The 25,473-nt window shown below is 38.8% G+C and overlaps 1 protein-coding gene and 2 non-coding genes across 3 annotated transcripts in view; all 3 read right to left on the bottom strand.

The window, feature by feature from the left end:
• Positions 1-24,409, bottom strand: part of EIF3A (eukaryotic translation initiation factor 3 subunit A) — a 34,848-nt gene extending 10,439 nt beyond the window's left edge. Inside the window, exons 1-17 of the mRNA XM_040624162.1 lie at positions 24,216-24,409; positions 17,887-18,077; positions 17,568-17,704; positions 17,037-17,200; positions 15,114-15,313; positions 12,420-12,628; positions 10,711-10,882; positions 8,626-8,730; positions 8,144-8,242; positions 6,654-6,770; positions 6,214-6,399; positions 5,128-5,475; positions 4,602-4,706; positions 4,399-4,512; positions 3,019-3,141; positions 2,118-2,271; positions 950-1,134 (exon numbers count right to left, since the gene is read on the bottom strand). Coding sequence (XP_040480096.1) covers positions 950-1,134; positions 2,118-2,271; positions 3,019-3,141; positions 4,399-4,512; positions 4,602-4,706; positions 5,128-5,475; positions 6,214-6,399; positions 6,654-6,770; positions 8,144-8,242; positions 8,626-8,730; positions 10,711-10,882; positions 12,420-12,628; positions 15,114-15,313; positions 17,037-17,200; positions 17,568-17,704; positions 17,887-18,077; positions 24,216-24,264 — 2,658 coding nt within the window. The 5' untranslated portion in view covers positions 24,265-24,409. The remainder of the gene's footprint in view (positions 1-949; positions 1,135-2,117; positions 2,272-3,018; positions 3,142-4,398; positions 4,513-4,601; positions 4,707-5,127; positions 5,476-6,213; positions 6,400-6,653; positions 6,771-8,143; positions 8,243-8,625; positions 8,731-10,710; positions 10,883-12,419; positions 12,629-15,113; positions 15,314-17,036; positions 17,201-17,567; positions 17,705-17,886; positions 18,078-24,215) is intronic.
• Positions 7,329-7,457, bottom strand: LOC121101326. Its single transcript, XR_005833329.1, has one exon. It is a non-coding gene; the product is annotated as a small nucleolar RNA SNORA19 (small nucleolar RNA).
• Positions 8,385-8,515, bottom strand: LOC121101328. The gene has a single exon (XR_005833330.1). It is a non-coding gene; the product is annotated as a small nucleolar RNA SNORA19 (small nucleolar RNA).
• Positions 24,410-25,473: the final 1,064 nt, after the last annotated feature.

The following is a 25,473-nucleotide window of genomic DNA, read 5'->3' as shown; positions in this document are numbered from 1 at the left end:
TGATGGAAAGCAGCAAACTAGAAAGGCCTGGACTGCTAAGGCAGGTTTTACCTTTGGCAAGTACTGAGTACCAAACAAAGGAAGACGTGAAACCCAAGAGCAGGTATAATGATCAAATATGTGTTATGGAAAAAAAAAAAAAAATCACACAGGCCACAATGTAGAGGAAGGTCTAAAGCTGGGGAAAGATTATAATCAGGGAAAATAGTAAGGAGAACAGTAAATAATACAGGCAAAAGGAAATTCTGAATTAAGGCAGTAATGTAGGAACAGAAAGGAGGGAGGGGTAGATTCAAAGCTCCATGATTAAGTGGGTAACGGTGTCACCAATCTGGAGCAGGAATTAGAGACACAAGACAATCAGAGACAAGACAGAGGGGGAACACAGGTCAGTTTTGGACATGTGTGCATATTAAAAATAAATACTCAGAGCACCATTTCAATCACTTGGGAATATTGTTAAACTGCAGATTCTAATTCAGGTTTGGCACTGGGCCTGAGATGCTGCATTTCTAACAAACTCCCAGGAGATGGTGAATATTCACTGCTGGTCCACCAGAACCGTATTTCTTTGAGTACTTAGGAGTCAGAGAACTCACATCATCCTCTGAATTCACAGCAACCCCCATTAAGGAAAGTAGAACAGTCCTTCTTCCATACACTAAAGAATGTTTTTTTTATCAAATACTGAAGTCTTAGAAGACTTCATTCTTACTGAGATTTCTAAACTGAAGCCTAAAATCCCAGCTTTGCTAAAGTAAGTCTAATTTTCCCCCCTTAGGAACCTACCTTTGGGAAGACTAAGTAATATCAGACTTTAAGAGAGATGAATGCAACCAATTTAAAACACCAAGCCCAGACACTGACACATGCACTGAGGTATATGGATCATGCAAGACAACTATGTGACAAACACATCACGTAAAAACAGACTAACTCCTATACGCACCTTTCTAGAAAGTGGATCATCACCAAGTCTTCTCTCTTCCTCTCTGCGTCGTTCCCTTTCTTCAATTTCCAGCTCTCTTTGGCGTTTTTTCCTTTCTACTTCTTCTAATTTCTTGACCCGCTCCTGATACTCTCGTAGCTCCTCCTCGCGTTTGGCCCGTTCAGCACGCTCTCTCTCTTCACGCTCTATAGAACATATTAGGGTTATAAGGTGTGCCTCTACCTGCTTCTCTCCCCTACTGCTATGTCTACTTTGCTGGTATTAACAGGCAGCATAAAGTAGAAAAAAAAGTCTTTTTAAAAATTTTAAGTAGTTTATAATCAGCTAGGGGACAGAAAATATTCAAGTAAAACAAGTATTATGCCACTCAACATGAATAGCTTTGTAATGACAAGAAGATACTTGAATCCCTCCCCAACTCCTGAGCATCTGGGATTTCCAGATAAAGAATCACTTGACAGATGTCATCTGGCATGTGTTCCTCAATAAATGTTACTACATAAAATACAGTGATAAAAATTAGAAGGTGATACCATTTTTTTTAAACAAACACCAAAAATGTGGAAATAAGCTGGTAAAGGAATTAACATCCTCACCTATAACAAACTTCAGGCAACTAAAACTTAGGTTCTAGTTAGTTGCAGTTAAGAAGTCAATGATCCAGGACACCTGGGTGGCTCAGTCAGTTAAGCATCTGCCTTCAGTTCAGGTCATGATCCCAGGGTCCCGGGACTGAGTCTCGCATTGGGCTCCTTGCTCAGCAGGGAGCCCGCTTCTCCCTCTGTGTGCTGCTCCCCGTGCCTGTGTGCGTGTGCACACACACTCACACTCTCACAAATAAATAAAATCTTAAAAAAAAAAAAAAAGCAGCCAATGATCCTGGTTCCTTGTTCCTGTATTTTCCAAATATGACTGTATTTGTATATGTATTTTTCAGATTCTATTTAGTTATTTGAGAGAGACAGAGAGAATGAGCATGAGCAGGGGGAGGGGCGGAGGAAGACAGCAGGGAGCCCGATGCAGGGCTGGATCCCAGAACCCTGAGACCATGACCTGAGCCAAAGTCAGACACTTCACCGACCGAGCCTCCCAGGAGCCCTGAATATGACTGCTATACAACGACTACCAACCTTGCCTTGTACCACCTCCAATCTTGGTCTATAGATACCTTTTAGCATTTGTTCCTCCGCCCTCCTCTGTTCCTCCTCTTCCTTTTCTCTATGGTAGGTTATTCTGCGTTCTTCTTTACGTTGCCTTTTACGTTCTTCCAAGCGATTATGCCTTTCTTCTGCTAATCGCTCCTCAAACTGTTTAAGTTTTTCCTATTAACAGAATGGATAACAAGAATTACAAAACAAAAATCAAGAATTCTGAAGAGCTACCAACAAGTTAAATTTGAAGTTTACCAAAGCACTGCAAATTTCTTGAAACCTTAAGAAGCAACTTTCAAGTACAAAAACTTCCAAATGGGGGTGCCTGGTGGCTCATTCCGTTGGGTATTTGACTCTTGGTTTCAACTCAGGTCATGATCTTGAGGTCGAGAGACTGAGCCCCACGTAAGGCTCTGCACTGGGCATGGAGCCTGCCTGAGATTCTTCTCAGCCCCCCACCTCCATAAATAAATAAAATCTTTAAAAATTTCCAAATGACTGTGGAAGTTTTTTCATGTCAAATTTTTTTCATTTTTTATGTCAAATTTTTTAAGTTTTAAATTGTTGACAGCTATTTTCTATACCTAGTGGGTTTGTTTTTATATAAAACAAATTGAAGGATTAAATGAGAATTTAAGGGCAGGATACTTTGATCTACCCTTTTCCTTTCTAAATCAAACACTAAACAAAAACTTGTATCAAAAGCAAATTTTATGCAGTCCACTTTCACTTTCAGAAAAATTTGTTTATAGGGATGGCTGACTAATTAATCCTGTATTTTCAAGAACCTTTCTACTAAACTATTACTTGAATGATCACTACAAAAGGTCAAGATAGAACATACCACTGTGTTAAAGAACCTTAGGGCAAAACTAAAAAGCTCATGAATGAGTGTTTCCCTGAAACCAGTAACTTCACCTCATAGACAGACTGTCGTGCAGCCTTGAGTCGCATTACAAATAAATCTCTGTCTTCAAGCATTCGTGACATTCGATTCTTATGTTCAAGAGCCTTTTCACGTTCTAGTTGCATAGTAGTAATCTGCAAGTACATAATAGGATGTTAAATTTCAAAACATTCATTATCTGATTACTCTTAATTCCTGACAGATATTCTTGAAGAATGACAAGCAGCTCCTCTGCCCCTTCCATCTTGGCATAAACATAAAAGGGTTACTATCATCTATGCCCACATGTCCCTAGGAAGGCAACCGGGGACAGAAGATGGATAAAGGAGTCCTGGGGGCATCTGTAAGAAACTTTTTATTTAGGCCCAAAAGTACTGCAAATCTTTATAAAAGAAAAACTATAACCTATACAGTAAAATAAAATACCTCAGAGGTAATCAGCACTATGGTTTAATAATAAAAGATATTTTCTCCCTTAAAGAAAACTGGAGGTTAAGGTAGGGTGCACTACTGATTTAAGGAGGCTTTTCCCTTTGCACTCCAAGGGGAAAAAGGAAGGCTTCCCGGCAAAGACTACAGCAGATCATCTCAAGTATTTTATCTGGTCTGCATTCTTGTTTCCCTAATTTTACATATTATCACAAAAATTCTAACTTCTGAAAAAATGGGAGGAACTGGCAAACGAAGCCCAGATGACAACACACCAATGCAACCAAGAGGCTGCATTCCCCACACCACAGTCCTCACGGATGTGCTGTCTGTAGTTACTTTTTATTTTTAACCAGAATGGGGCCATTAGCTTTTAATCACAAATCTGGCCACTATAAACATTTGCAAACCTTGCCTTTGAATCATTAGGTAAATATGATATATACTAACAAAACTACAGAAGGAACTGCCTAGTCACAAAGACCATGTATTATACACTCTGTTTATATAAAAGGTCTTAAAAATAGGCAAATCTAGAGACAGAATGGGGACTGCTGATTCCAGGTCGAGGTGGTGGAGGAGGAAATGGGGAGTGACGGCCAATGGGTATGGAGCTTCTTTTGGGGTACGTTTTAAAATTAAATGGCTGTGCGATTCTGTAAATATACCAAAAACCATGAACTGTACAGTTTAAATGGGAGAACTGTATGGCATGTCAATTATATCCCCATAGAGCTGGGGTTTTTTAGTGAACTTTCAGCTGCCCTTTGTATTTTACAAGTTTCATTTTTTAATCTCTGTTGTGAAAATTTCTATCTGCCCACCAATCTGTTAGTACGCAGCCATTAAAGCACTATTCCTGGCAAAGGAACACAAAATCGCAGTTTTGAAATCATGGCCCCGTTACTGGCAGAGGATTTAATTATAGTTTACAGTCTACAAATGTTAAACAAAAACCTTACTCTTTCTTCTTCCTGTTGTTCCCACAGATCCATGTCTTTTATCCTCTGTTCTTCATAAGCACTCTTTATCAACGGGATTTCCTCTAAGCGTTTAGCTCTTTCAAAATAGTCAATCTGAATGACATGAAAACACAGGTAGTTTAAAGGAAAAATTCCTATTAACCTAGCATGTTTAAAGTCTACCAACCAGTTCTTTCATCTACCTTCTTCTCTTGATTCTTCAGACGTTCCTGAAGTTCCTTCTTTTCTTTCTCTAGTTGTTCAACCTGTTTAGCCATGATGAAATCCGGATCCAATTCTTCAAGATCCTGAAAAGTATTACAAATACACATTCACGAATAAGAATACAAGAGAAATGTCTATTTCTTGTGATTTTTCTAAAATCAAAACCTAAATTACTTTCTATACAATGAGTAAATGCTCACAATGGGTAAACAGAGGCAATGTAAAAATGCTTTACAATAGCCACAGTTCCACTTCAGTGTAGGGAAAACAACATGATCTTAACATCTATTTCTCATTCCTTTAAAACGCACGTACCCACCTCCATTTTAACAAAGGTTAAAAACTGCTGAGCCATTAAAAACAAATGTTTACTTCACAGATTAATGAATCAGCTGTACCAAAGGCAGTGAAAATAACCAGAAAACCCAATGTAATCAATAAACGGTAAAGGACTATGCTTCTGAGATGTGGATCAAAGTTGTTAAGAAGTAATGTGCTACCTACTTCGATATCGATATCTTTGAATGCTTTGGCACCCAGTTCTGTTTTTTTGATCTGCTCCAAACGCTCACGGACAGTTTTCTTTTTGATTTGTTCATGTTCCTGTAAGATGCGCTCCTTCTCCCTCTCCTTTGCCTCTTGTCGCAGCCTCTCTTCTTCAGCCTTCCGTACTTTCTGGAGCTCAGCCTCCCTCTGCTCCAATTCTTCTTTCTCACGCTGAATATTCAGACTCTCAAGGCGCTCTTTCCTTTCCTCAATTGTCTGACGGCGAGCCAGGATACGCTGATGCTCTTTTCGTGAATTTTTAAGGTATGCAGTAACAGCCAACTGATGCTGTTCTTCTTTCTCTTGCTTCAAAGACAAATGCATTTAAAAAAAACTGTGGGACACACCATGATATTAGGCTATCAAATAATTACTAATAATCCTGACATATTACCCTTATGTTTGTCTGCATTTAAGAACAGGAGATGATGTTATTTAAGCTACTAGTTCCCAGCATCAAATATTACGACTTATACAGTCTTCTATTAATAGGAGTGACATAGAAGAACCTTTATTTGCTAGGTCAAGTTTTCTCTGCACCAAATCTACTTTAAAGTGTGCAAGCCAGGGGCGCCTGGGTGGCTCAGTTGTTAAGCGTCTGCCTTCGGCTCAGGGCGTGATCCCGGCGTTCTGGGATCAAGCCCCACATCAGGCTCCTCTGCTGGGAGCCTGCTTCTTCCCCTCCCACTCCCCCTGCTTGTGTTCCCTCTCTCGCTGGCTGTCTCTCTGTCAAATAAATAAATAAAATCCATATAAAAAAAAAAAGTGTGCAAGCCAAAGGGAAATGCTAACACAGCACACAAACAAGAACAGAACTTCAGCAGAAAGGAAAAGCCCAAACATAGTACTCCCTAAGGGGGGGGGGGTGGGACGGACAGCACGTCATGTGTGTAGTAGGTATGATACCAAAACTAGCAAATACAACTGACCAGGAAATATATAATAAGCCCATTTTCTCAGACTCGTCTCAAACCTTTTTGTGCAAGATATAGCATAAGGGCCACTCAAAAATTCTGTAGGTCATATTTTCCCAAAGATACATACCAGTATATGAGCTGGCTTAATGACTTCCAGTGCCTTTGCAAGTACGGAAGACATAGCTGTCAGCTGATTTCTTATCTGTTCTGAAGGCATGCTTTGCAAATGAGGACCAATTGGAGCATCTTCTCGAGTAGCGTAATTCAAATCAGATCCAAAACTAAGTGTCCGAGAAGTGTGGTCAATACGAACCTTTGTGAATTAAATAACGTCATCAATAGTTACACCTATATATAAATATGAAATCACTCTAGGAATCAATGTCTTTTAGTAAAAAATTTCAACTGATTATGAGGGGAAAAAATTAAGAATGTTAAGTACAAAAGCCAGAAGATCCACTCAGTACAACTTTAAAATGGTGCCACTGAACCAAAAGCTGAGAAACAAAGGATATGTGTTTTTTAGTCCTTATAGGCCTTCACCTCAGGGTCCCTTCTAGCACATACCTGCAGGTCACAGTGCCTCGCTGCATCTACTATTGCCCGTTCCAGTTGGAAAGCATCAACAAAAGGAACCAGAGAAGTCAAACGAGAAAACTCAATGCTCTGATAAATTTGTGCCACCTGCATAAGAAACACAAGGTTAGTAACAACAGCTATCATCTATTCAGCATTTTTTTGTGCAGTCTTACACAAGTATGAGAAGTAGAAATTATGCCCATTTCTCAGAGAAAAGAAACTGAAACTCAGATTAAGTGTTAACACTGCACTGCTGGAGCTGGAATTCCAATTCGAGGCTACCAACTCCAAATGCTACGCTTTGAACCATCACATGATACCATTCCTTAAAAGCATAATCCTTTCGGGGCGCCTGGGTGGCACAGCGGTTAAGCGTCTGCCTTCGGCTGAGGGCGTGATCCCAGCATTATGGGATTGAGCCCCACATCAGGCTCCTCCGCTATGAGCCTGCTTCTTCCTCTCCCACTCCCCCTGCTTGTGTTCCTTCTCTCGCTGGCTGTCTCTATCTCTGTCAAATAAAGAAATAAAATCTTAAAAAAAAAAAAAAAAAAGCATAATCCTTTCAAATCCTAGTTTTATAAAACAAAAAGCCCTGAATGGCCACATATTTGTAGATAAAGACCTGCTACCTACCTAATTCATCCGAACACTGTCAATAAACTTATTTGTCTGAAGGAGACTGGCAGCATTACTATTTAGTTATACTGCTAATTAACCTTCAACTATTTGTATAGCACATAAGAAATAACACTGCTCACATATACAAGAGAAGCAGGCCAATGAAATGTGCACAAATACTGTAAGTCAAAGTGTCATAAAAGCCCCCACCCACTGAAAACAAATGAGGACAAAACAGGAACACTGAAGCCATATTATAAACCATAATCTTCAAATTTACATAAGTCAGACTAAAATATGTTAAAAGACTAACAGTAACTAGCGTAAGAGAAAAGGCTTTCCCAGTCACTACTGGTAGGAGGGTTCATTAACTGTATCTTGAAGAGCTATTAAAGCTTTAGATGTGTAAGCCCTGTGACTAAGTCCACTTCCTGGACTACAGATAGCCATCGAAGTATGCAAAGATACAAGTATGGAAATGTTCACTGCTGCGACATTTTCTAATAGCAAAAAAAAACTAGAAATACAGACTTCTATCAGAAGAGTCTGAATAAATAAATCACAGTACCCTTTAGACAATGTAAAACCACAAAGGAGTTAAAAGGAGTAAAATAGATTTACACTGCTAATGAGGAGAAATGTACAAAAGATGGTGTTCAACAATAAAGGTGAAAAAAGCAATTACAAATTACATGAGATAATTGTTTTTCAAACCAAATAAATAGTAAGACTAATTTTGGCAAGGACAGAGTTGGGTGAAGGTGATTCCTAGGTGATTCCTAAATTTTTTAGTGTTGTGATAAAAACAATCATGGGGACAATTCCAGTTCTAAATAAAACACTCATCTGAAAATGCTCACCTGCTGCAGAAGACGGAGTATGGTGTTGTTCTGCAGCTGCGGAACATACTGTTGCAACTCTGGCTCCTTTTCAGGTTGTTCCCGAACCCAATTTAGAACCTACAAAATCCATTACATTGAAAAAGAATTATACTTTCTAAGTAACACTCAAACATTGGTGAAACTTTTCTAATTTTCTTAAAACATATAAAGACATCACACACGGCAGGGAAATACACCTAGAATATGAAGCTATACTGAGGCTTGTCTGAAGGTGACTGACAGCAATGGCTATATTAGTCATGCTGCTAATAGACCTCCAAAAGTTTATTTAGCACATCAGAAATATCTTTTTTCCTGATGTAAAGAAAAAAAGACAATGAAATTGTGCACTGAATTCAAACGTATAGGACCATACTTCTCTCTCAATATAAATACAATCTGAAATAGCAAAAGGGTCAGCTGTATAGTAGTATAACCAAAACTAAAATACAAAGTCTTACCTTTGTGACTCTCTCACAGAGTTTTAGTGGGTTAAATTCCACTTCCAGCCAATTGTAAAGGTCTTTCACTTCAGGGACAACATACTGTAGTACGTTGAATCTGACCTACAATAAACCAAAGGTTTAATTTCCTGAAGGAAATTTCCAACTAGATTCGAATCCAGTGTAAGTAAGAAAAACAGAGGATCAGAAATCTGGAAAATGTCTGAAAAACTGGCCTCAACTCTCATTAAGTTCACCAGAGGAATTCAAAGGAAAACTATGTTTGGGTCTCTAACCCCAAATTATGCATCTACCCCCAGTGAAAAGTCCCCAAGAGCTTAATAAGGATATAAACACTCTAAATCAACATGATCAATAAACTATTTAAAGACAACTCATGTGTCCAAGCTAATTTATTACCAGTAATGAAGTAAAATACCACAGCTTACAAATAACTGTACCACACAAAAATTACCATAACACTACTCATAACATCCCCAAACTAGAAGGAAAAAAAAAAAAACACAGTACAAATAAGATGTTCTTATACAGAAATGATCAAAGAAAAAACAGCTAATCTCACAAACATAACGGCAAGAAAAAGAATTTAACATATTATTGTACATATATAGAACTTAAATCTCATACAAAGTAGACAAACTAATATGTGGTGTTACAAACCAGGGCAGTGGCTACCAGCGTGGGGATGGCGTTATGAGAATTCACCCAATTACATTTATGTTTTTTTTGAAGACTTAATTTATTTGAGAGAGAGAGCACGCACGAGCACAAGCAGGGGGAGCAGCAGGCAGAGAGAGAGAAGAAGTAGGCTTTCCACTGAGCAGGGAACCCGATACGGGGCTCGATCCCAGGACTCTGGGATCATGACCTGAGCCGAAGGTCCCTATAATTGTATATTCTTTTTTTTTTTTTTTTAAGATTTTATTTATTTATTTGACAGAGACAGAGACAGCTAGCGAGAGAGAGGGAACACAGGCAAGGGGAGTGGGAGAGGAAGAAGCAGGCTCCCAGCGGAGCAGGGAGCCCAATGCGGGGCTAGATTCCAGGACTCTGGCATCACGCCCTGAGCCGAAGGCAGACGCTTAACAACTGAGTCACCCAGGCGCCCCTATAACTTTATATTCTTGTATGTGACTAGAATTCAGCTAAGGGTGCCAATGCATAACCTTTCTTAAAAAGGGACCAAAAAAGTAGCCTAATTTCATAAACCTCAAAACTGCCCATAACGAAATCTTACCTTACCTAACTATAAACTAGAACATATAATGCACGTGGGCCTTTATCCTTCGCATGTTGGGACTGCTAACCCAACGACAGACTAACTGCAGGGACACAGCAAGATTTGCAAGCACAGGTATGTGTTCCCATATAGACCTAATAATCACAAGACTGAGGCAAACAACGGCAGATCCTATCCCCATACACAACACTCTAGTCTATTTCTAATACAAAATGGGTACATGACTCATGTTCCACATTTCTTGAATACTTCCCCTTATAAATGCCCTTAAATATTTATTGAAATTAGCTGTGGTGTAAGCATTCAAATAGAATTCTCCCAGCTCTTATTTTTTTATCAAGATATTATTCTAGGGGCGCCTGGGTGGCTCAGTCGTTAAGTGTCTGCCTTTGGCTCAGGGCGTGATCCCAGCATTCTGGGATCGAGCCCCACATCAGGCTCCTCTGCTGGGAGCCTGCTTCTTCCTCTCCCACTCCCCCTGCTTGTGTTCCCTCTCTCGCTGGCTTTCTCTCTCTCTGTCAGATAAATAAAATCTTGAAAGAAGAGAAAAGAAAAGAAAAGAAAAGAAAAAAAGGAAAGGGAAGGAAGGAAGGAAGGAAGGAAGGGAGAAATTATTCTAGATTCTCCATTGAACATCCCTTCCCCTATGCTAAAATAGGCTCAGTCAGCTAATCTATTGACCTGACATCAACCAGTACCCTTCTTATAAACTTCCATACTTATCTATGGGTACAATGAGGACTCAAAATAGTCCATCCATCAGAACCACCAGTCATGAATTATAAAACGTGACCATAAAGTTTTTTATTCTGAGCTGTAAGAATGCTCCAACTTATACCAACCATATCATTAATAAGGCCAATTCTTGTTGGTGGGGCTTGAAGACCTAGCAGTGTTGCAAGGCGACGCTGTTTTTCGACTATAATGCCATCCATATCCAGAAGTCGAGCAATATCAGTACGCTCAGGAGTAATAGGGATGGAAAGAGTGGCCAAAAGGACTCTGGTAGACATTCTAGAGAACAAAATTACAAATCTGTTAAATTCATAAAAGTTACCTGATACAAAAAACCACTTCTTTAATTGTCTGGTAAGACACGCCAGTGACAGAATATGTACACCATACCAGCAGACTGTACTCACACGTGTTATTCATCAAAGCAGGAGATGAAGAGAAATGGACTGTGCTAAAATGAATACTTGGGAGAAGCAGAACTTCACCCACCACTTACTACTGTCAATATTTGCCAACTATAGAAAAAGACTGTGGGTCTAAAATGTAGAACAGGTAAATCTGTATACCCGATGCTTCTTTAGAAAAACAATTAAGGCAGCTTTAAAATCAAGGGAAAAAAAATGACAGTAAGAAAAGGGGAAAAACTTACAAGGATCATAAGTGAACACAACTGGGAGGTGGGAGGGGAGGACTCGTGGTGAGGCTGAATCTTAGTTTCCTTAGAACACAAGAGGAAAGTCCGGTTGAATTCAGAGCACTATAGGACATTAAGGATAGTGGGCTCTGGAGCCCAAGGGTCAAGGGTTAGAATCTCAGCTTCACCATTTCCAAGACTGGAACCTAAGGTAAGATACTTAATTTTCTGAGTCAGGACGCTGTTGTAAAGATTAAGCAAAATAACGTACATAGAGCTAAATAACCTAATTCTATTATTATAATACTGTTATTACAGCACCTTCTAAAGGGATAGTACAGAAGTACCTTAAAGGAACCCAAGTTCGTTTGTTTTTTTAATCTCAGACATGAACTGCACAAAGGACAGTGGATGACATAATGAACACTGTCCTTAAGAGTTTCAAAGAAAATACACTAGGAAAATTCATTTAGTCTGTTCCATGTATTGCTGTAAAGCTAGAAAAACATTTGGTGTACAAAATTCTATCAGAGGCCAAAATAACATGGTCTGCCAATGAGAAAAAAGAATGGCGTGAGCTCCCGCAGTCTAACTGAAACATATTAAAAAAAAAAAAAAAAAAAAAAAACACATGACTGAAAGAAAATAGGCTGCATGTATTGTTAAAAAAAAATAAAGTGGTCTTTAGATTGCTAGGTTATAGACCCCTTTTCTATATTCAAACACACACTCAGTTATATTTTCTAATCAGGGGAAAAAGTGACTTGATGGCATTTATTTTTTAAATTCTCTTATCTGTCCTAAGACTAGATTTTAAATACCGTATATGGATAGAAAGCTCATACAGTAACACTGTCTTTCCTAATATTCGATTTTCTCAATCAGGTTTTTGGCAAAGTTGGTTATCAGACAAAGGACAGTTACTTGAAGACCAAGACTACCAGAGAACAACCATGTCTGGAGACACTTCTCACAGTCAGAAGTGGAAGGACTGCTACCAGCATCCAGTGGGCAGACTAGGGATGCTGTGAAACACCCTAAGTGCAATCCGCCACGACAGGAAATTATCCGGCCCCAAACGTCAGTGGTGTAGAAGCTGAGATACCCTAACCTGGAACCATGCCATTCATGAGAAGATATTTATTTCATAATCTCAATATTATTTGACTGTAACATTCTTACCTTTGCATCTCTTCTTGTGTAAGATTCTTTCTCATTTCTCTGGACAGATGGTAAAGACGATGGAGTGTAGATGCATGAAAAAGAGCATTTCCAGATTTCCAAAACACAGTTGAAACTTTGTTATAGTAATTTGCCATCAACTGAGGTTTCGGTGGTTTTTTAGACAAGGTGAATAGTCCATGAATATCTTCCACAGCTTTGAATGCTTCCTAAAATTAGTAGTATAAATCAGTCACTGCATTCTAAACAAACAAACAAAAAAAAATCTAATCCAAATCTCTTTATGAAACCTAAAACACAAAGTACTGAATTAAAAAAGTGGGAAGTAAAATTCCTTTATGTGTGGTTCCTTTTACTCATCTACAATATCTGATATATTTCAGAAAACTACCTTTATCGCAAAAATACTAAATCCTTAAACTTCTTCAAATTAGACAGAACAGACTTTAAAAAAAAAAAAAGTGCATTGCCTTTTCAGCCACAATATGCAACTCCCTCAGTCCAGTTCAAGATGCTAATGAACTTCAGGGCTGCTGCTCAAAAGAAGCTTTTAAAGTAGATAAGGTGTATTTGAACATGTGCCAACTGATATAAATAGAATAGAGACTTTCGCTTTCTTTGCCCCTTTCATAGTAGTAGCAAGGATGAATTTTAAGATGCCAAGTATCTGTAAGAAAATGTATCAGCCCCATAGAGAATTTCATAAAATTCAATTTTATTAGTCTTTCTACCAACCAACCCCAGCCTGAAGCCTGACAAAACCAGATTAGCTCCAACTATCTTGACAACTTTGTCAACTGTGCTTAATTTGCAAAGGTTATTTTCAAATCCCATTCTTTTGACTGTCCTAAAGATGTTTCAAGGTATACTTTTAAAAATTTGGTTTTATATGCTTACAAATTTTTCCATAACAGATCATTTTAATTATTAAATGTGATCTTTTTGACAGAAAACAGATCAACAGATTCTTACGGTTCAGGGTGGGGTTAGTTGCAAAGGGGCACAAGGGAGTTAAATCCTGATTCTGGTGATGACTGCATCTTTCAAATTTCAGGGTGAGTTTTGCTCAACGTAAATTACACTTCAATGAACTTAGGGGCGCCTGGGTGGCTCAGATAGTTAAATGTCTGCCTTCAGTTCAGGTCATGATCCCAGAGTCCTGGGATCAAGCCCCGCATCAGGCTCCCTACTTGACGGAGAGCCTGCTTCTCCCTGCCCCTCTCCTGTTCCACCTGCTTGTGCTCGCTCGTTCTGTCAAATAAATAAATATTTTTTTAAAATAATAATAAAAAAATAAACGTGATTTAGGGGCGCCTGGGTGGCACAGCGGTTAAGCGTCTGCCTTCGGCTCAGGGCGTGATCCCGGCGTTCTGGGATCGAGCCCCACATCAGGCTCTTCCGCTAGGAGCCTGCTTCTTCCTCTCCCACTCCCCCTGCTTGTGCTCCCTCTCTCGCTGGCTGTCTCTATCTCTGTCGAATAAATAAATAAAATCTTAAAAAAAATAAATAAATAAACGTGATTTAGAAGTTTTTTCAAGTGTATCATTATCACACTACTTGGGAGAATGTATAAGAAAAAATCTGGAAGGACATAAAACACATCACAGAGGTTATTTCTGAATAATAAAATAACAGGTGAATAGTTTCTTCTTTCTACTTATCCACTTTTTCTATAATAAGCATGTCTGTCTTCTATAGTACCTCTTTTTCCTCATTACTTCATCAGGTAGTGTTTTAAGGGTGTCCCTACAGAAGGGAAAATATTTTGGAAAGCAGGAAATCACCGTTTCAACTGGCTGAAAAACTACCGATCTTCCTCTGTAATTTCAATTAGATTTTATCTTTTGGTCAAATATTTAAAAGTTTCAAGTCAGGACTACAAAATCATGTGAAAATGTCTTTGTGGAATTCTTAACGTAAAAAGCCCAAATAGTGGACAAGTCTCCCAACACTACTAAGATCTCCAGTATAGGCTCTTCCCCACACCTTTACTAAGCCAAAGAAACACTAAGAAATCTAGGAGACAATCTACTGCAGCATTTCTCCAACATCCACAGTAAAGGGACAAGTTTTTTTTTTAAGTTTCCAACCTATTGCTGCCAATATTTTTATGAAATACAGCAAAATTATTACAAAAACTAAAAGACAAGCTTAGTTTTTCTAAACAGAGTAAACACACACAAAATTACCATGAAATTGCTACCAAAAACAAAATCAAACAAAAAAAACTAAAAAACCTCCACCCTTAATAAATGCATATTCTCCTCTATAATTCTTTCATCCTGGATCAGTAGGTAGTTCACAGACACTGAACCACACTTTGAGCAACAGTGAGGATGAACTGTTTTATATGCAAAGCCACTGGGTCCAAAAGAGATTACCTGATTTGGCCCAGATTTCACAGCAGGCAACCAGAACCAAAATATCCTGAGACTGCCTGTCCAGAACTCTTAGCTATCCATTAGGGCATCTTAAATTCCTCAATTATCTATGGAAATTAACCAATAAATATCAAGATGAAGATACTCATTAAAGGAAAAAAAAAAAAGTAGGCAACTCTGTCAGAACCCCTCTCACTCCTGAGAGCTTTTTCTGTATCCTTGCTTAATAAACTTCTATTGCTTTACTCACAAAAAAAAAAAGGTAATATGGGTTATTATGACTACAAAAGACAGCAAATAGTTCACAACATACCTGCCATAATTCCATGCTGATAGCACTGTCCAACTGAACAAGCCTGGTTTCCAAATGCATAGACTGGCTCTCTGGATTATTAAGATTGATTGCTGTACTCTGGTTATGGTGACGTTGGATCTGTGACAAGTGCATTCTCAAATTGTCACACAGCTTACGGAATTCAGCCTTACGGGTGTACTGGAGGCAGAATTTGAAAGCTATAGGCATAATTATAAGATATATTAGGTACCTTCCACCATCACCAAGTATTTGAATTAGTTTTATTTCAAATATTAAAATCAGTTATTTTAACAAGATTTACCAAACTTATAATCAGTCTTTAGAAATGATCAGAATCATCGGTCACTTCATCATGTATCCTGACCATCTTTTGGACATAGTCCTGTCCTAGAGCTAGAATCTGGTCCTGGGGTTCTAGGAGAGTTTACAAATGGGAAGCTATTCAAATTAAAGTGTAGGAGGACTTACCTTTCAAACACCTACCACTTCAAATCCTAAAAGAACAAAATATTCTAGCCTGAAATATAAAGAGCCTCGCTAGCTAACAAACTGCGGGCTTCTGGTAACCTGACTTCAGCTGTGTACATAGACGTATACCTTAACTACTTACTCTGTCATTAAAATAATTTTCTATCGTCATATATGCAATACAACAATTGTTTCAGAATTCCTTTGCTCTTAAAAGAGATTTCTATTCCAACAGGACCAAAACAAAAGGGACGCAGCTTAACTTCAGGTTAACATTTCTATCAGTAGTTATCAAAAACCCCAAGTGTACTTCTGCTAAATGAAAATTCACATATGCTAGCCATGTAAGCAAAATGGAACACGGGTTCTAACACTCAAAGTAAAATATTCTTAAAGTCACTTACAACTTGGATAAACAAATGCCAATCGTCCCCCATACTGAAAAGAATGGCAACACAAGGCTTACCGAGGCCAAAGTAAGAAAAAGCCAAAAGCCACTCTCAAGTCACATATATTCCATTCATATATTGTTAAAAAGCTGCATTAAACCAAGTGACAGTAGGGAAAAGATACAAGATCAAGAGAACAGACTTCATACAGTTCAGGATTCAAAGTACAGTTAATCCTTACAAGGGTTTGAACTGTACAGGTACACTAACGTGTAGACTTTTTCGATACAGTACTGTACATTTATTTTTCTCTTCCTTATGATTTTAACACTTTCTTTTCTCCAGCTTACCTGTTTTAAGACTACAGTATATAACACATGTAACAAAGAAAATAAGTATTAATCAACTATTTATGTCACCAGTAAGGCTTCTAGTTAACAACAGGGTATTCGTAGTTAAGATTTTGGGTAGTCAAGTCATAGGCAGATTTTCAACTGTGCAGGAATGGGGGAAAGGGGTATATCCATCAGCACCACTACCACCACCCACCCCCAGTTGTTCAAGTGTCAATTGTATACACAGTGTAACAACCGGATACTTTTTATGACAATCCTGAGTCATCAAAATGACTTAGTTCTATATTCCGTGATACTGTTTAAGAAAATAAAACTATGTATTTTTTTCAAGGAATCCTACAAGTCCGAAGCTTACAAAGGCCTTAGAAACCCACGGCATGGTTGAGAATATGCAGTAGTGAAGTCAAAAGAACTCAAGTTTATCAGAAACCAATCAATAAGTTCCATTTATGTTTTTAGTCACCGGAAAATCCCAAAATGACTTTGTCATTCAGATATTCGTGAAGTGGATTTCATATAGAATTACACTAACAAGTAAAACAAATTTCTTACAGTCACTTATTTAATATTTAAAATGAATGCCAATCATCTTTCAGTAAGGATAAAAACTATAAAATGAGTACTATGGAGAAAAACAGGTTAACTTTGTCCATCTTTTGCAAAATCTTGTCCCAAAAGTCAACTTTTCAAATCAGTTTTCATCTTACCTTGTTGGGCAATATCATGGTAGAGACGCTCTACTCTAGAATTGTTTCGAAGAAGGTCCAAACACTGCCTATATGATTCCCAAAGGAATTTAACCCATGGAGTTAAAAGTAGTCTGTCGGTACGATCTTGAGTGTCTTCGCCACTTACGGCACTTAGGAGAACACTAAAAAGAAGGAAAAAAAAATGTTAAAAGTCGAAAAGAATTTTAGATACGATTTCCTACTTTGCCATATGATTGAAAAATCAAAACCAACAATGGTCAGTATAAAAAAGTGCAACTTCTTCCTACAACTTTAGATGCACTGTAAAGTAGTCACGCATTCAAATATTTGAATGCCCCATGCATATTACAACCATTTAAATCGGTATGTGCCTCCTATCTGCTTACAAATTTTGAATAGTATGATTTTGTTACTATACATTTAAAATTCTGAAGATAAGCATTCCTTCTAATGAACTTCAAACGAGGATGATGGAGACACATGTCAAGAAAACCTGAGGAAAATGTATCAACAATTTAACGTACATACCTCTCAGGAGTTTGAATATTATCCAGATCTTCTATGTCTAGGACCATCTGCTGAGATTCTTCCTTAGCGGCTTCAGTTTTTTCCTCTGCCAATTTCAAATATGCCCTAACAACATCCTCTAGAGATTTGATGTTCACCTAAATCAAAAAAAAGAGAGAGAGAGGGAGAGAAAGAACCTTAAAACACTTTCTCAACAAACCATAAAATATTTTAAGAGCAAATTTTAAGATATAAAGTATATTACAACTCTAGAAAGTAAACTCCTCTGAAAGTCACTAAAAGCACTTACTAAAAATATAAAACCCAGCTCTTTTCATACCTGTTGACAAATGTTCTTATACTGATATAATCCCTCTTTAGCCAAATGGCTCTTCCGAAGATCCACGCAAAGTTCCAAGTATTTCAACATAATCGGCTCGTGTATCTTTTGCCATGTTCTGTGTTTCTTACTTTTCATAACATCATAAAGAACATCCAAGGCAGGCTGCTTTTTTCCAACCTCAAGAAATTCTGAAAAAATAATTCAGGAAAATTAAAATCCATTATATATACTATATAGAAGTCTAAATTTTGCTTAAATTGGCTATTTTAATTTCTGAACTCACCACCATCTCTTTTTAGATAAACGTTTATTTTTGCTATCTAAAGCCATGCCAAAACTATCTGAGTCTAAAACAATGAAAAACTGGTACTATCTCAAAATATGGTCTACATATAACACTGGATTTCACTCAATTACACTGTACCAAATGTGTCCTTCTAAGTTCCAGAAATTGAGGTCATGAGAGGAAAAAAACCTTTCCCCAGCAAACACAGTAAAGTCAAGTATAACTTCAATCACAGTGATCTGAGGAAATTTTTACTAGTTCGTGCTAAGACGCCAGGCAGAAAAATCATTAGACTGTCAATTAGACAGTCAATTAGATTGACTCTGTTCCCTTTACAATCAACTGACTATTTGTGTGGCCCTGCTTTTGGGTTCTCTATTCTGATCACTCTCTATTGCAATGTGTCTAGTCTTTTGCTAATACCACACTATCTTGATTATTATAGATGTAAAAGTCTTCAAACCAAGCAGTGAGTGCTCCAACTTTGTTCTTCAGTATTATTTGGCTTACTAAGTCCTTTACCTTACCATATAAACTCGGAATCAGTTTGTTAATATCTACAAATTAGCTCACTGGAATTTTCATTCAAATTTTACTGAATCTATGAATGAAATTTGGAAGAATTGATAATTTAACAATATTTAGTCTTCCAATCTATGGAATATCTCTCCACTTATTTTTCCAGTCTAAACATGAAAAAAAAAATATTAAGACAAACTCCAAATGAGGGACATTCTACAAAATACTTGACCAGTACTCCTCAAAACTTGTCGAGGTTATCAACAAGGAAAATCTAAGAACTGTCATAACAAGGGGAGGTTTCTAAGGAGACACAGGATGATTAAATGTAATATGGTATCTAGATGGGATCCTGGAATTCAAAAAAGGACATTAGGGAAAGCTAGGGAAATCCGAACAAAGTATGGACTTTCATTAACAATATATCAGTATTGGTTCATTACTAGCGACAAATGTACCAAAATGATAAAAGATATCAATAGGTTACGGTTTATATGGAAACACTCTGTACTATCTTTGCAATAATTTTGTAAATCTTGAACTTCTAAAATTGTTTATTTAAAAAAATAGTTTATTAAAAAACACAATTTTTAAAGACAGTAAAAATTTTAGAATGCATAGCAAGGAAATTATCCACTTATGAATTTAGTGCCGCCTAAACCCGAAGGCGTTCTGCATGTGGCAGTATTTCAAAATCCAGCTCCAATCTCAGGTTTTATGGATACTGCTCATTTTGGAATTCAGTCAAAAGCAAAGTCTCCTCTATCATATTATTTCTGACAAAGATTAAATTTTATCCTATTTTTTCTCATCTTTTATTTTCTTTTGCACAAAACTTAGTCAATGAGGTGGGGGGCTATCAAACTTAAGTCATCTGGTTATGTTCAACTTAAAATTCAGTAACTGCCAAACTGCACACAAAAAAATCTTTCCACCAAACATTTGAAAAATACTTTGGGGAACCAAAACACTAGTCTATACCATTAAAAAAGAAGGCCTTAAAACACTACATTCCCATTGTTAAAAATCATTATTTTCCTCCTAAGAAAAAAATCTTTAACAAAGAATTATTTTCAAGAGTTAACACCATACATTATAAACCATGTTAACGTGCTAGGCAAACAACAGGCAGAAATGTCCCTTATTTAGGAGTTTTACTAGATCTACAGATTTAGTAATTCTCTATTATTTCTTCTCTCAACTAGCACATCTTTCAGGAATGTTGCTTCTGAACATTCCTTCCTCCAGGAAAACTACAAACAATATTCCAGCTCTGGTATATTAACAAGTTTGCAACGAGAAAAATCACAAAATATACCGAAGTAAGTTATCTTTATACAATACCCTATGTAATCCCATATTGTATCAAATCATATTCTTCATATGCAAGTGAAAACAAACCCCTCTACAATAATTCAAGTCAATGTCAACATTAATCCTGGCAATATGGGGAAAAGTCCATTTTCATTTGAGTCCATTATCTTACAAAAGAACAAAACAAAAAACAACCCTGTAAGAGGAAATGAAAATGTAATACAACTAGATACTTTGTTAAAATAATAAGCCTATCCTGCTCTAAGGGGAGGACCTATCTATCTTCTTCCTGAAGCATACATATACAAGGTTATTTTCTAAAATCCAACAGTACCCTAAGTATTTTTAACAACTATTTAACAAAAAAGGTCTCTATCAGCCAAAAACTTGGAAATAAATGCTTTTAAATTTATGATTCACATTTACTAGCACTGCAGCAGCAAAACAATCTGTTACATACAATTCCCAGTCTTAAATTGAGCATTTAAATCTTAATACTATTCTATATAAACACTGTCAAAATGCTTGTAACACAAAACAGGAACAAAGAGTTATTAAAGTTGAGAGCTGGCCCCACCATGGTGATGACAAAATAATAAGCTGTCTAAAAATAATTCACCTACCCAATCTCTTATTTTTAAATAGGGGAGTGTGATTTCTTAATGTCACTCTAAAAAGTAAGAAATCTTGTTCAGGGATAGAACTAAAAGTAATTTTCCTTTCTTTTCTTTTTAGATTTTATTTGTCAGAGAGAGAGAACGAGCACGCGAACACAAACAGAGGGAAGGACAGGCAAAGGGAGAAGCAGGCTCCCTGCCAAGCAAGGAGCCCGATGCAGGACTGGATCCCAGGACCACAGGAAAACGACCTGAGGTGAAGGCAGATGCTTAACAGACTGAGACACCCAAGGGTCCTTAAAAGTAATTTTCGCTTCCTAAACAGCCAATCAAAATTTATGATTCCAAATTCCAATTTCAAACTCGGAAACAACAGGTTCAAACAAACCAAAACAAACGCACTAAAACATAATTTTTTTATAGGACACCTCCAGCATCACCAAGAAAAAAAGCAAACATGGATACCAAGCAAGAATGTTTTTAAAGGAAAAAAAGGGAATGGAACAGAGACCATGATAATCCAAGAGGGTGAGTTCCTATCTTTACCCTAATTTACATACTGGGAGAATTTAGTTCCTCTTAACTATCTAATAAGGAAAAGTTTTTGAGGCTAAAAAGAAACACCACACATTAAAGGCTCTATTGCAATGTTTTTTTTTTAAAAAAAAGTCCATTTCCAAACCGATATTCTTGAAATAAAGATTAAAATCTGGAATTATGAATACCAGGAGTGTAGGCATTCTGAGTTTACCTTTCAAACACAATGACAAACTATTTCTAAAAGAAAAAGTTCAGGTCTGCCCCCTTCAATATTACTAGTTTATCTGTGCAACAGAACAAGTAGATAAGCTACAATGTTACACAATTTGTGGGTTTAATGACAACTTTACATGAATCACTGCCAGAATCTAAATTAAAAGGCTGTTACAAGATCAGGAGCAATTAATTCCACACTACTGACAACATATTCAGGAAAAGGGGCTTTTCGCAAATGATTCCAGTGTATGAATTTCTTGCCTGTAACTGGTGGGCCAAGTTCTCATCTTCCTGAATGATTACTATAATCAATTCCCAAAAATATTGTTCTGAATTACAGACTCAGAGTGACAACTATTCTAAATTTATTCACATTTTATTAAGATAATAAAATGGATTGATTAGTTCTCTGTGTGTTTGAGGATACAAATGTTACAGATAAAAACATTTACATTAAACGAGATTATCTCCATCGAATGAAATGTCCTTTTATAATCCTAGTTTTGTAAATTCTGTAAGCAGTGCCATGTGCCATCCATTCTGCTCACTTTAACACTTTCAGACAGGAGCTCTCATTCACAAGATCAAAGGTACAGAAATTACTCCTTGAAAGCTAAGGCCTCTACTACAGAAACACCCAACCTACATTTTAAAAGGACTACAGCAAAGAGACAGTACAGCCTTATAAAAACCTACACAAAATTAAAGTGTCCCCCCCACCAGGTGCCCCTTGCTCATCTTGCCTACTTTAATTTCAGATGCTTTCCCCAACTTTCCCTTCATGAATCCAATCTATTTCAACTTAGAAAACGTGTAAAAACATTTAAGATTTGTTACACATCGGAAAACCCTTCATACTAAGCGCATATCAAGATTCACAAGGGAGGCGTGATGAAAGAAACAAGCCTTGAACACATCAAATGTGTACTATTTAAGGCCATCAAGATTACAGTGCTTCAGCCTATTAGCATGAGAAAAAACGCCCATGGGTAAAGGAAGTGACTGTAAAACAGATCTACAATAGCAATTGGAACAGTTAATGTAATCCCAGTCATTTTTGTATACCATAATATAATTCTAAGTTTCCTAACACGTAAGAAAAAATTCTAACTTTGCTACAGCTCATTTTGCAGTGATAACTTTCCAGTTGGATCTATTTTCATTCCTAGAAATTAACAACCTTGGGCACCTGGGTGGCTCAGTGGTTGGGCATCTGCCTTCAGCTCAGGTCATGATCCCAGGGTCCTGCGTTCCAGTCCCAAACCAGACTCCCTGGGAATCAGGAGTCTGCTCCTCCCCCCCATCCTGCCTGTGCATTCTCTTTCTCTAATATATAAGTGAAATCTTAAAAAAAAAAAAAAAAAAAGGAAGAAGAAGAAGAAGAAGAAATTAACATCTTTAATTCTTGCCTGTTCTAACCATTAGATCACTGGTTAAAATGAGTAGTCATCAGATCTAAGTTGTAGTTTTAACCGATTTTTAAAACAATTACTGTACTCTATTCCAAAAAATGTGGAATTATCATATTCCACACTCTTACCAACCCCCAAATTGTTACTTTTAAAATAACAACCATGTGATAAACACACCTTTAGACCTGACAGGTTATCAGTAGTATTAATTTTATGTATTGACTGAAATTGAACTTTTCACAAGAGAATTTTCAAACAAGTTAACAAATAAGCTCCATAAACATAAAACTGTAATAGACACGGTATATCCACCTACAACAGGGATAAGACCCAAAACTTGTTTGGGTAGAGAAAGGGTGAAAATAAGAGCCATAGACGCCCTACACACTTAGAAACTGTTGGGCTTAAAAACTCTTAAAGAGAAAGTTTTTAAAAACCAGAGCAATGCACAGTACATTTGCACCCCCATAACGCCAACGTAATAAATGCCTCTTGAACAGACCAGGACACGCACAAGTTTTCCTGAAAGGGCCCGTGGCTTAAGTACACCTTGAAAGAAAAATCGCAAGCAGTAGAGCTGCGGCGAAAAAAAGCCTTATCTGAAAGTCTAGAGACCTTGGTTCTAGTCTCCTGGCTCAACAACTAACTCCCAAAGTGACCTTGGGTAAACATTCTATCTCTCTAGGCCTCAATTTCGTTATCTTTAAGAGAGAACTTGAAGTCCCTCTCTTACAGTATTAACTCTGTTCCAACTTCATGTGATTGGGGCTGCCAATAATCAATGCCAGAAAAAACAGGTAACAGGTTAAATGGGTCAGAGTCTCCGAAGCAGTGATACAGCGACGGGAAAAGGGTAAGTGGACCCTGACCCAGCAAAGACCGGCGCTGGATTTGGGGGGCGGAGGTGTCTGCAGGAGGGCCGGAGGTGGGACTGCCCGGCTCCCGGCTCCCGGCGCCGGCAGGAGGTGGAGTCGAGGTTCTCGCGTGCATTGTCCCCGGGAGGGAGCCATGTTTCTTCCTCCCCGGCACTCCCAGATGGCGGCTGGGGGCGCGGGGCCTAAGCAGCCGAGAGCCCGGAGGCCTGGGTCGCCGGGCGGAGGCGGAAAAAGGAGGTAAGGAACTCCGGTCCCGGAAACGTGTCTCCGGGACCGCGGCCCCCGAGACGCACCAGGAGGCGGCGGCGGGAGGAAGGAAGAGCCCCCAGAGCGACGGTTCCCGGCTCCGCACCTCCCACCGGCCCCAGTCGGTTGGAGCGAAAAGGGAAACCATGCCCACCCACAGGCCGGGACCGCGGCGGGCAGTTCGCATCGATCACCTCTCCGGCCGCAACCGGGCAGCGGAGCAGCGAGAAGCAGGCCTGGGCTCCTCGACCTCCGAGGCCGCGGGCCAACCCAGCCCAGCGCGCCCCGATCCCCTACTCACCGTTGGCGCGTTTGAGGGCATTTTCCGGCCTCTGGAAATAGGCCGGCATCTTGGCGGCAGGCTCAGCTCACCCGGCGTCAGCGAACTCCTTAGTGGCCCGGGCCGGGAGAGGAGACGAAGGGGAACCAGCGCGAGGTTCCACGCGCCTCGCCAGCAGTCGCCCGCGCCCAGCCGACCAGAGACGGAAAGGAAAGAGCCACGTGACCCCCGCACGGCGGCGCCGCCGCCACCCAGGCCCCGGATGTAGGGGGGCGGTCCTCCGTGCGCAGGCGCGCTGCCGTCGCGCGCGCCGGCTGACGTGGCGGCGGCAAGCAGCCTCCGTGTGCGGTCGTGCTCCCTTCGGCCACCTCTGGGATACGTGTGGGAGAAGGTTCTCAGGCCTCTGTCTCTCCTTGAGCGAGAATCGGGGTGGGAAAGGTGATATTTGGGTCAGAGTCTCTGCCTGGCGAGAAAGAAGGCGTCTGCATAGATTTCCGACGTGCTTTGTGCGGAGTCATGCAAAGTTACAGTCAGGCCCCATCCGCCTAGGGAATGAACTGTCTCCGCTAAATGAAAATGCCGCATATATCCGTTTATCGGAAATGCATTGAGCAGCTATCGCTAGGCCAGCGCTGCTCACCACTGGCTAAAAGTAGTGACCTGTCCCTTGACGGGCTAGCAGGGGAAGGAGGGACACAATAAATAAATTAGCAAGCTTATTTCGTATCGATAAAATTAAAAAGTTGCTGACAAAACGATCGTCTAGGAAATGGGAGCTCTCAGAGGAGGTGAATTTTGAGCTGAGACCTGAAAGATGGGGACAGACTGGAGACCGTAATCTGGCAAGAGGGCACAAGTTCTGCAGCAAAACAGACTTTGCATAATGTTTGAAAATACACGGGAGTGTTGTAGCCTTTACATTCAGCACACATCACAGAAAAACATAAGAAAAATGGGTGTTAGTGGGGGGGAATAATCAATTTCTCAGGCTTTTGCTGCAGTGTTTATTATCGATCAACAATTTTAATGTTCAGTCACTACCTAGTACACCTACAACTCGAAAGCCATTTAAACTGAATCTAATTACTCAAGCCCTAGGTATGAAATTAAGATGAGTTCAGAAGAAAAATTCAGAAAGCAACAGTGGAATAAATTGTTGCAAATTTATTACACATTTTGTAATGGTGGATGGGATATGCTAATGAATGACAGTACTGTATCAGGGGAACGAGGAATCCACGGCACATATATGCAAAAAACATTTTCCCCTCATTCTTTC

The sequence above is a fragment of the Ursus maritimus genome, unplaced genomic scaffold (assembly GCF_017311325.1).
Source record: "Ursus maritimus isolate PB19 unplaced genomic scaffold, ASM1731132v1 scaffold_7, whole genome shotgun sequence".
NCBI classification, from domain to species: Eukaryota; Metazoa; Chordata; class Mammalia; order Carnivora; family Ursidae; genus Ursus; species Ursus maritimus.
The sequence above is the reverse complement of the archived record's forward strand: the minus strand, read 5'-3'. Positions and strand labels throughout refer to the sequence as shown.